This window comes from Phyllobates terribilis, unplaced genomic scaffold (assembly GCF_046119375.1).
Source record: "Phyllobates terribilis strain yellow unplaced genomic scaffold, ASM4611937v1 Scaffold_347__1_contigs__length_1996218, whole genome shotgun sequence".
Taxonomy (NCBI): Eukaryota; Metazoa; Chordata; class Amphibia; order Anura; family Dendrobatidae; genus Phyllobates; species Phyllobates terribilis.
In genome coordinates, this window is record NW_027363107.1 from 1,974,071 (window position 1) to 1,986,578 (window position 12,508).

The window sequence follows — 12,508 nt, forward strand, 5'->3', positions numbered from 1 at the left end:
ATCAGAGCTCTGGTCACTGTGTAGTGGCCGCTCCCTGGTGCTGCAGATCAGCTCCTATTACATGAATATTAGCTGATCTGCAGGACCCGCAGTACAGTGAATGGAGTGGTGATGTTCAATCTTCACACTATTTACATCTGAGCGCTGCAATCAGCTGATGGGTAGAGCCAGTGCCGCGTGTCGGAGTCCACCGATCTGATATTGATAACCCATCCCCAGGATAAATCATCATTATTATACTACTGGAAACTCCATTAATGGATTGTCTGGGATTAATAACATGAGCCCCTTCTTTAAGAAAAAACAGTCCCTAACTGGTCACAGGATAAATGTGGGATTTCAGGTCACCCATTTACTGCAATGCAGCTGGCAATGCCACCCAGCGGATCTAAGCAAGTCCCGGGGCCTCAACAATATACAGCCAGTGCCCGAGTATAGGATGGAAGATTAAAAAAAATCTTCAAAAATGTATTTTGTATGAGGCATACATCAAAAATACAGGCAATGCTTTTCCTGACAACACTGAGTTTTATAATGTGGAAAAAAACGTTTAAATAAACACTGTGTGAACATAACCCTAACTGCATTGTGACTGTGTATATACATATATAAGCTGCCCCTCCCCCACCATGTGAGCATTCTCAGCGCGTACTGACCAATGCTGTCCACCAGGTGGCATCAGCAGGAAATTACAGCGATGAGACAAGCACTGCATGACAGCCCCGCCCCAATCTGCCCTATACCAGACACGCCCCCTACCAACGCCCCGCCTCCACTGCCATGACAACCGAATTATTTAATGGCAGAAAGAGAGACCTTATATGAGCAGAGAAGTAGCGGCCGGAGCGCGGGGTCCGCACAGGTGAGCGCCCCCATAACACAGTGTATGTACTGCACGTCAGCTCTATGGCAGACTGTCACCTGTGCTGGATCCAGTACGTGTTACACTTATATCTGTACAGAGACACAGAGGACGCAGCGGGGCCCTGTCGCCAGATATATATATATGTGTGTGTGTGTGTATATACAGTATATATGTGTATGTATATGCTGTATTACTGTATATATGTGTGTGTGTGTGTGTATATACAGTATATATATGTGTATGTATATGCTGTATTACTGTATATATGTGTGTGTGTGTGTGTATATACAGTATATATGTGTATGTATATGCTGTATTACTGTATATATGTGTGTGTGTGTGTGGGGATATACAGTATATATGTGTATGTATATGCTGTATTACTGTATATATGTGTGTGTGTGTGTGTATATACAGTATATATATGTGTATGTATATGCTGTATTACTGTATATATGCGTGTATATATGTACTAGCTATTGAACCCGTTCTACGCCCGGGTGGCGAGCATTTTTATTGGTATATGGTCTCCCATCCTGGTATTTGTGCTGCCCCCATCCTATTGTGGTATGCATGGTCCCACCACCCCCCAATCCTGGTATACATGGCACACCTCATTCCCCAATCATGGTATGTATGGTCCCCTCACCCCCCAACCCTGGTATGCATGGCACACCTCACCCCCCAATCATGGTATGTATGGTCCCCTCACCCCCCAATCCTAGTATGCATGGCACACCTCATTCCCCAATCCTGGTATGCATGGTCACCTCACCTCCCAATCCTGGTATACATGGCACCCCTCACCCCCCAATCCTGGTATGCATGGCACCCCTCACCCCCAATCCTGGTATACATGGCACCCCTCATTCCCCAATCCTGGTATGCATGGCACCCCTCATTCCCCAATCCTGGTATGCATGGCACCCCTCATTCCCCAATCCTGGTATACATGGCACCCATCACCCCCCAATCCTGGTATGCATGGTCCCCTCACCCCCCAATCCTGGTATGCATGGTCCCCTCACCCCCCAATCCTGGTATGCATGGTCCCCTCACCCCCCAATCCTGGTATGCATGGTCCCCTCACCCCCCAATCCTGGTGTACATGGCACCCCTCATTCTCCAATCCTGGTATGCATGGTCCCCTCACCCCCCAATTCTGGTATACATGGTACCCCTCACCCCCAATCCTGGTATGCATGGTACCCCTCATCCCTATTCTGGTATCTATGGTACCCCCTCACATCCCCAATCCTGGTATGCATGGTACCCCTCATCCCTATCCTGATATGCATGGCACCCCTCACCCCCAATCCTGTTATGCATGGCACCCCTCACCCCCAATCCTGTTATGCATGGTCCCCTCACCCCCAATCCTGTTATGCATGGTCCCCTTACCCCCCAATCCTGTTATGCATGGTCCCCTCACCCCCAATCCTGTTATGCATGGTCCCCTTACCCCCCAATCCTGGTATGCATGGCACCCCTCACCCCCCAATCCTGGTATGGATAGTCCCCTCACCCGCCAATCCTGGTATGTATGGTCCTCTCACCCCCCAATCCTGGTATGTATGGCACCCCTCACCCCCCAATCCTGGTATGTATGGCACCCCTCATCCCTATCATGCTACACACACATACAAGAAAATAAACACTTATACTCACCTTTCTTCCCTGTGCTCCAGCGCTGTTTCCCGTTCTGCTGGAGGCCGGGGGAGGAGTGCGGCGCTGAAGTACGCGTGTGCTCATACCACGCTGTCCGGCTCCATTTTGCTGAAGACACATTGCAAATGTATCTTCAGTAAAATGGCGCCGGATAGCGCTATGCGCATGTGCCGATTTCAATGCCTCCCTCTTCCCCCGGACTCCGGACCGAACAGAAGCGCCGCGGTAGCGCTCATCCCGGTCAGGTAAGTATGTAAGTATGGCGCCAGAGATCGCGGTATGTGTTCAGTGTATACGCATACCGTGATCTCCAGCACCATACACTCCTCTTACCTGTAACGGCTCCATGCGTTCTTCAGTCTGGAGCCAGACTGTGCAGGCGTGTCGCACTAGCGCAGACTATAAAGGCTTCAGACAGAGGGACGCTTGTAGCGTTATATTATAGATACTCTATATGTATGTATATATATATATGTATACTGCATATGTGTATATGCATACTGTATGTATATATATATGTATACTGTATATGGGTGTGTATATATGTATACTGTATATGGGTGTATATATATGTATACTGGTATATGTGTGTATATATGTATACTGTATGTGTGTGTATATATATGTATACTGTATATGTGTGTGTATATCTATACTGTGTATATATGTATACTGTATATGGGTGTGTATATATGTATACTGTATATAGGTGTATATATATGTATACTGTAGATGTGTGTATATGTATACTGTATATAGGTGTATATATGTATGCTGTATGTGTGTGTATATATATATGTACAGTGCTGGCCAAAAGTATTGGCACCCCTGCAATTCTGTCAGATAATACTCAGTTTCTTCCTGAAAATGATTGCAATCACAAATTCTTTGGTATTATTATCTTCATTTAATTTGCTTGCAAGGAAAAACACAAAAGAGAATGAAGCAAAAATAAAATCATTGATCATTTCACACAAAACTCCAAAAATGGGCCGGACAAAAGTATTGGCACCCTCAGCCTAATACTTGGTTGCACAACCTTTAGCCAAAATAACTGCGAACAACCGCTTCCGGTAACCATCAATGAGTTTCTTACAATGCTCTGCTGGAATTGTAGACCATTCTTCTTTGGCAAACTTGTAGTGAGCTGGCCGTCTCTGGCTGTTCTGTGCTAATTGATATAGAGCCTGTTACAGAAGTGATTACACAGGATGATGTTGCCACCTTGTGGCCAGAGGTTGCACCTGCGCAGGGTGTGATGACAGAGAAAAAGACTGAGCCTCCTGTGTCCCGCCCTAGAGAGTCACGTGACCAAAGTGGGAAGCAGGAAAAAGCGCGCGCAGAGTCTGCTGTGGTCTGTGAAAAGAGCCAGGACGGTGTGCAGGCCCTCGTGTGTGGCGCAGGAGAGACTCTCAACGTGATTTCTTCTATCTGACACCATATCCTCGGAGCCTTCCCCAGCTCCTGCACTGCTGAAGGATTCAGCTGTTACACTCCCTGCTACTGGAGTGTGGACTACATAAGGGGACCCACCAGAGCTTCTATCCGGATCAGAGAGACTGTAAGCGGGACCTCTGGCGAGAGGCCGAAGTATCCCTTCCTTCGTTTCCCGCGAATTCTGCTGTTCCTGTTTTTTTTCCGGCTGGGACGCCTTCCTGCAAAGACAGACAGGCCTGCGACGGGGGACACATCCTTCTGGAGTAAAGGACTGGTAACGTGTGAGTAGGGACAGTGAGGGTCAGCTTATCAGTACACGTTATTACTGTGCATATTTACGGTTGTCATTTATTGTTTTTTTTTCTTTGCTGTGTTAAAAATGTATGCGAGTAAAGATACGGTTGTCAAGATAGAGTCTGTGTGTGGGGATCTTGCTGGGCCAGATCATAGATACCAATGCGCGGCCTTGCCCGCGGTCACTTCAAACTGCTCCAGGTCCCTGATATTTGAAGGGAGCCTTCTCCAAACTGCCATTTTGCGATCTCTCCACAGGTGTTCTATGGGATTCAGGTCTGGACTCATTGCTGGCCACCTTAGAAGTCTCCAGTGCTTTCTCTAAAACCATTTTATAGTGCTTTTGGAAGTGTGTTTTGGGTCATTGTCCTGCTAGAAGACCCATGACCTCTGAGGGAAACCCAGCTTTCTCACACTGGGCCCTACATTATGCTGCAAAATTTGTTGGTAGTCTTCAGACTTCATAATGCCATGCACACGGTCAAGCAGTCCAGTGCCAAAGGCAGCAAAGCAACCCCAAAACATCAGGGAACCTCCGCCATGTTTGACTGTAGGGACCGTGTTCTTTTCTTTGAATGCCTCTTTTTTTTTCCTGTACACTCTATGTTGATGCTTTTTCCCAAAAAGCTCTACTTTTGTCTCATCTGACCAGAGAACATTCTTCCAAAACGTTTTAGGCTTTCTCAGGTAAGTTTTGGCAAACTCCAGCCTGGCTTTTTTATGTCTCGGGGTAAGAAGTGGGGTCTTCCTGGGTATCCTACCATACAGTCCCTTTTCATTCAGACGCCAACGGATAGTATGGGTTGACACTGCTGTACCCTCGGACTGCAGGGCAGCTTGAACTTGTTTGGATGTTAGTCGAGGTTCTTTATCCACCATCCGCACAATCTTGCGTTGAAATCTCTCATCAATTTTTTTTTCCGTCCACATCTAGGGAGGTTAGCCACAGTGTCATGGGCTTTACACTTCTTGATGACACTGCGCACGGAAGACACAGGAACATTCAGGTCTTTGGAGATGGACTTGTAGCCTTGAGATTGCTCATGCTTCCTCACAATTTGGTTTCTCAAGTCCTCAGACAGTTCTTTGGTCTTCTTTCTTTTCTCCATGCTCAATGTGGTACACACAAGGATACAGGACAGAGGCTGAGTCAACTTTAATCCATGTTAACTGGCTGCAAGTGTGATTTAGTTATTGCCAACACCTGTTAGGTGCCACAGGTAAGTTACAGGTGCTGTTAATTACACGAATTAGAGAAGCATCACATGATTTTTCAAAGGGTGCCAATACTTTTGTCCACCCCCTTTTTTAGGTTTGGTGTGGAATTATCCAATTTGGCTTTAGGACAATTCTTTTTGTGTTTTTTTCATTGAAGACAAATTAAATGAAGATAATAAGACCAAAGAATTTATGATTGCAATCATTTCCAGGAAGAAATTGAGCATTATCTGACAGAATTGCAGGGGTGCCAATACTTTTGGCCAGCACTGTATACTGTATATGGGCGTGTGTATATATATATGTATACTGGTATGTGTGTGTATATGTGTGTATATATGTGTATATATGTATACTGTATATGTGTGTATATATGTATACTGTATATGTGTGTGTATATATATATATATATATATACAGTATATGGGTGTGTATATATATATATATACTGTATACTGGGTGTGTATATATGTATACTGTATAAGTGTGTATATATATGTATACTGTATATGGGTGTATATATGTATACTGTATATGGGTGTATATATGCATACTGTATATGTGTGTATATATGTATACTGTATATGTGTGTATATATGTATACTGTATATGGGTGTATATATATGTATACTGGTATATGTGTGTATATATGTATACTGTATATGGGTGTATATATGTATACTGTATATGTGTGTATATATGTATACTGTATATGTGTGTATATATATGTATACTGTATATGGGTGTGTATATATGTATACTGTATGTGTGTATATATATGTATACTGTATATGTGTGTATATATGTATACTGTATATGTGTGTATATATATGTATACTGTATATGGGTGTGTATATATGTATACTGTGTATGTGTGTATATATATGTATACTGTATATGGGTGGATATATATGTATACTGTATATGGGTGTGTATATATGTATACTGTGTATGTGTGTATATATGTATACTGTATATGGGTGTGTATATATGTATACTGTATATGTGTGTGTATATGTATACTGTATATGGGTGTGTATATATGTATACTGTATATGTGTGTATATATATGTATACTGTATATGGGTGGATATATACAGTACAGACCAAAAGTTTGGACACACCTTCTCATTTAAAGATTTTTCTGTATTTTCATGACTTTGAAAATTGTACATTCACACTGAAGGCATCAAAACTACGAATTACCACATGTGGAATTATATACTTAACAAAAAAGTGTGAAACAACTGAAAATATGTCTTATATTCTAGGTTCTTCAGAGTAGCCCCCTTTTGCTTTGATGACTGCTTTGCACACTCTTGGCGTTCTCTTGATGAGCTTCTAGAGGTAGTCACCGGAAATGGTCTTCACCTCACAGGTGTGCCCTGTCAGGTTTAATATGATAAAGTGCTTTATTCTTTGTCGGGTCCAGGGGTCCTGTAGAATGTGAATCCCTGAGGAACAGCGTATCCTTGGCTTGTGCCAAGACAGAAGAAAAGTTGCTGAACACTTGGTACCCCAAAGTGATCAATCTATTTGCCAATCAAGATGCCCTGCAGTTGATTAATGCGGACAAATTGGATTCCTTTTATAACTGCGTCTCGACTAGCGGGGTGCCTCAAGGGTCTGTCTTGGGCCCTATATTATTTAATATACTTATTAATGATCTAGTGGAAGGGTTGCATAGTAAAATAGCAATATTTGCAGATGATACTAAACTTTGTAACGTAGTTAATACAGATGAGGATAGGGCACAGCTACAGGAGGATTTAGATAAATTGGGGAGTTGGGCCAAAAAATGGCAAATGGGGTTCAATGCCGATAAATGTAAGGTCATGCACATGGGAAAGAAAAACAGCAGTCACCCATACATATTAAATGGGAAACCGTTGGGGAAATCTGACATGGAGAAGGACCTGGGCGTCTTGGTTAACAGCAAATTAAATTGGAGTGCCCAGTGTCAGGCAGCAGCTGCGAAGGCAAATAGAGTCATGGCATGCATCAGAAGAGGAATAGGGGCATATGATGAGAACATTGTTCTTCCTCTGTATAAAGCGCTGGTAAGGCCGCACTTAGAATATTGTGCACAGTTCTGGGCTCCGGTACTCAGGAAAGACATATTGGAGCTAGAGAGGGTACAAAGGAGGGCGACTAAGGTAATAAAGGGAATGGAGGGACTAGAATACCCAGAGAGGTTGTCCAAATTAGGCCTATTTACGTTGGAAAAGAGAAGGCTTAGGGGAGACCTCATAAACATGTATAAATACATCAGGGGGCTGTACAGAGATCTCTCCCATGACCTGTTTATACCAAGGATGGTGACAAAGACGAGGGGGCACACTATGCGTCTGGAGGAAAGGAGGTTCCTGCACCAGCATAGAAGGGGATTCTTTACGGTCAGAGCCGTGAGACACTGGAACTCTCTGGGAGAGGAAGTGGTGATGTCCAACTCACTTAATGAGTTCAAGAGAGGCCTGGACGCCTTTCTTGAGAACAATAAAATTACATCTTATGCTTAGTGATAGTTAATTAATCCAGGAATTTAATCTGACTGCCAGATTGGAGTCGGGAAGTGAATTTTTCCTCAATGATGTAAATTGGCCTATACCGCATGTTTTTTTTTTGCCTTCCCCTGGATCAACGCTGCGGAATAGCTGCAGTGCACAAGAAATAGGCTGAACTGGATGGACGCTTGTCTTTTTTCGGCCTTTTAAACTATGTAACTATGTAACTATGTAACACTTATGTCCAAGCAGGTAAAGGCGGCTGCAAGATCCGTGATATATAAGGATTCATGTTCATTATTGTATCTCTGGATCAGACATAGACTCAGAGTGATACAACTAAATAGACCCTATAGGGGTAAAGTTGGCATATCCGGGGGGAAATATATCCCAGATTTGCCAAACTGAGCCAACTCATGAAACACATGGGTACATAGGAGAAGAAAGAGTTAATTGGCGTAAAAAATATAAATTTTTATTCCATCAAGTTAAAAAACGTACATAGTAAAAAGAGAAATGACATAATACGGATAGTATAAAGACACTAATTAGATTACCAATGTAGCAAGATATGTTACAAAGTATACATATATGGTCACGCATATGGTCACAGTGGGACATGAGCAATATAGATAATATAGCATAAGGTTAGTATATCAAGACAATCCAATGAGTGTAATAATATATCAAAAAGTAATCCATAAGTATTCCATAGTCATTGGATTTACACTTGCCATATGCATCAGGTATCCATCTAAATAATGCTCCTGCCCACAAATAATCAGATACATGTCACATAAAACATTTTTTAAGGTAGTCTCTTACCACAAAGAGTGCCAAAAAGAGTGCATAAAGGAACGCACAGTGGCAGAGTGGTATTCCCATCTCATATATTTATGGCACTTCCACAGTCTGAGGACGCACATTCGGCTGAAGTATATTGCTGCGCAGGGACATGCCGGGTCCCTGAGCTGCAATGCATGCCGCCAGCCAATCAAAGGCCAGTAGCTGATGTCGGCGTGCCAGTCACGAGCGACGCATGGAAGTGACGTCATGCGCTGCCCTTGCCGGCACACTGAAATCAGCTACAGAAGAAGACGCCGCATGTCGTGGGAGCGCAGGAAGGTAAGAAGAATCATTTATTTTTGTTTATTTAATGTATTAGAAAAGAACGACAGAACATTATACCAGGAAAGGGCCAAGGATGGGGAGCATTAGACAAGGAAGGGGCTCAGGGTGGGGAGAATTAGACAAGGAAGGGGCCCAGGATGGGGAGCATTATATAAAGAAGGGGCCCAGGATGGGGAACATTATACAAGGAAAGGGCCCAGGATAGGGAGCATTATACCAGAATGGGGGTCATTATACCATGACATGGGCCAGGATGAAGGACATTACACCAGGAAGGGCACAAGGATGGAGGTCATTATACCAGAATGGGGCCTAGGATGGGGGACAGGATACCAGGATGGAGGACATTGTTATAGGATGGGGGACATTGTACCAGGATTGGGGACATTGTTACAGGAAGGGGCCAGGATGGGGGACATTATTACAGTAAGAGGCCCAGGACCAAGGACATTATACCAGGAAGGAGCCCAGGATTGGGACGTTATTGCTGAAAGGGGCTCAGGATGGGGGGTATTATACACAGAAGGTGGATATTATAACAGGAAGAGGCCCAGGATCGGGGATATTATAACAGGAAGGGGCGCAGGATGGGGAACATTATACCAGGAAGGGGCCTAGAATGAGAGACATTATTATAGGATGGGGCTACAATGGGAAACATCCAAGGCAGGGACGAACACGCGCATCATTATCGGATCTAGAATGCTACAAGGGCCCATACATCTGACCAACATGCTGGTGGGGGCCCAGGTCCAAATTTTGCACATCTGCAGGAACATGGCATATGGCTTAACAGTATGTCATATGTTGGGAAGGGGTTAAGCTACAGCACATTACATAGCCTCTTGCAGCTATATCAATGGAAAAATTAAAAAATGTATGGCTTTTTGAAGAAGGGAAGGAAAAAATGCAAAACAAAAAATTATCCGGTCCTGAAGGGATTAAGGAGTTCCCACCCACAGTAAATGTTGTCACTCAGCTTAAAATCTTCACTTGCTTATTAGCAGAAGCTAAGGTTTCATTAGGATCTCCGAGGCTAAAGTTACATGCGGCTCCAGCTTACATGTAAAGGGGATGGTATCAAGGAGTCTCACCAAACTTTCCCTACAAATGTCCAACAATTCAGAATTCATATCCATTGATAATTTATCTTCTAAAATGATAGCATTTTTTTTCTATCCTTTTCATTTTATGTGTAATTAACTTTTTGCTCTCCTCCTTTAAGCAATGGGAGGAACGACTGATAAGGATCCAGGAAACCATTGATGAATGGCTGAAGGTGCCGACCCAGTGGCTTTAATCTTCTCTTCTGAGGACATCATGCAGCAAATGCCTGAAGAAGGACGCTTATTCCAGACTGTGGACAGAAACTGGAGAGAGATCATGAAACATTGCGTTAAAGACCCGAAGGTAAATGGATGCTTCATGGTGGACTGATACAAGAAAGCACGGTCATCTTGCATCCAGGATTGATGTTTTCCAAGAGTCCGTGTCCTGATGCTTCCATCACAAGGATCCCGGGTTATGGGGCTCCGCACTGCCTGGACTCCAGCCTCCCGCATCTTCTATTTTCTATCCAAATAGGTTCTAATTTTTCTTTTAATATAAACTATTGGCACAATAGTCAATGAATGTGACCTTTTTTCAGTCTCTATAACTATATAATGGAATCTTACTTATGGGCTATCTACTTTGTTTTAGGTTTTAAGCGCCACTTCTCTGACCGGACTTCTGGAGAAACTTCAGGACAGCAATGTGCTTCTGGATAAAATCATGAAAGGGCTGAATGCCTATCTGGAGAAGAAGAGGCTTTTTTCCCACGGTATAGTCCTTTCACTTGTTGCAATGATTATATATATTCCTTAAATATTTTTTTTTCTTATTTAAACGCATTGAAATCATTTTTGTAATTGGATTTCATTAATAATTTTGCACTGTTTGCCTTCTATTGGCTCTGTGTTGCGCTGGCTATTGGACTTATTTTTAATCTGTCTTTTTTCAGCTCCTCTTAGCCGATTTATGACCACAGATCACATCAAAGCTGAATGTGCAGAAAACAAAAAGCCTAACGGTGCAACATTTTTAATGAAACTGAATTGTCGCAAATACTCGCAATTAAATGGGTATTCCCATCTCCAAGATCCTATCCCAATATGTAGTAGGCGTAGTAATAATAATAATATTAGCAAATACCTCCAATTAGAAGTGTAGTATAGTTCTTCTGATTCACTATGTCGCTTTCCCCATGTGCAAGGCATTGCAGTAGCTTCGGTATCCATGGTTACGACCACTCATATAGTGACAGTTATTTGCTAGTGGTCGTAACCTAAGCTACTGCAATGCCCTGCACATGGGGTAAGCGACAAAACAAATCAGAAGAACTATACTAAACTTCTAATTGGAGGTATTTGCTAATATTATTATTGTTACGCATACTACATATTGGGGTAGAATCCTGGAGATGGGAATACACATTTCAGTTAAATAAAAAAAAGTTCCCAAAGCTGGATAGCCCCTTTAAGCTAACCATACGCATGACATATGAGATACCCGTGGTCTGAATGGTTATTTGGCTATTTCTCCTGACTCCCACCTATTCTGCTGAACAGTCATGTGGTTTTAATGGGGAGAGAGGAGAAAGTCGGTACTGGACACCTCCGGCAGCGGGTTATCTCCCCTGAGAACCAAAAGACCGGGTATTGAAATCCCATCTGCCCGATCCTTCTGGCCCTGACATCCTCTATCGGGGGAGAGTCAGGAGACCCCCATACACATCAGTGGGTAGGCCGGTCCTGCTGCAATCGTCAGGTTTAAACTATTTTAATCCAATGTGTATGGGGACTGAATCTTTACTTTAAAGCTTTGCTTTTCTATTTTCTCACATAGACACTAATACAAATGGCGCCTGACCCAATACTTTAATGACATCTTTATCATATTGTGCATTTTCGCTTTAGCTTTTTCTTCCTGTCCAACGATGAAATGCTAGAAATTCTCTCTGAGACTAAAGATCCTCTGCGGGTCCAACCACATCTAAAGAAGGGCTTTGAAGGCATCGCAAAGCTGGAGCTCCTTCCTAACCTGGACATCAAAGCCATGTACAGCACCGAGGGGGAACGCGTAGAGCTCATCCAGACCATCTCCACCTCCGAGGCTCGGGGGGCCGTGGAGAAGTGGCTCATCCAAGGTGAAGATGTCATGTTAAGGAGCGTGCATGATGTTATTGCTCGGTCACGAATGGTACGGATCTACCTACAGACCAAAAGCATTAATTGGAACTAATCTAGTCTATATATATAATCGTCTTATCCCGTCTGTCTGTCTGTCTGTGTGTCTGTCTGTCCAGGAAATCCCGCGTCGCTCATTGGTCCGGCAGCGGCCAATCAGCGCC

At 43.4% G+C, this 12,508-nt stretch overlaps 1 protein-coding gene across 1 annotated transcript; it reads left to right on the forward strand.

The window, feature by feature from the left end:
• The first annotated feature begins 774 nt into the window (after positions 1-774).
• On the forward strand, positions 775-12,302 carry LOC141222232 (dynein axonemal heavy chain 12-like). Its single transcript, XM_073666637.1, has 4 exons — positions 775-862; positions 10,343-10,527; positions 10,819-10,939; positions 12,075-12,302. Exons 2-4 carry the CDS (start codon positions 10,387-10,389, stop codon positions 12,104-12,106), a joined length of 294 nt encoding a protein of 97 aa, XP_073522738.1. The 5' UTR covers positions 775-862; positions 10,343-10,386; the 3' UTR covers positions 12,107-12,302.
• Positions 12,303-12,508: the final 206 nt, after the last annotated feature.

Excerpts from the sequence above, each read along its gene's own strand:
- LOC141222232 (XM_073666637.1), top strand. The coding sequence starts at position 10,387 with ATGGCTGAAGGTGCCGACCCAGTGGCTTTAATCTTCTCTTCTGAGGAC. Across the intron at positions 10,528-10,818 it reads ATTGCGTTAAAGACCCGAAG|GTTTTAAGCGCCACTTCTCT; the intron begins GTAAATGGATGC and ends ACTTTGTTTTAG. Across the intron at positions 10,940-12,074 it reads GAAGAGGCTTTTTTCCCACG|CTTTTTCTTCCTGTCCAACG; the intron begins GTATAGTCCTTT and ends TTTTCGCTTTAG.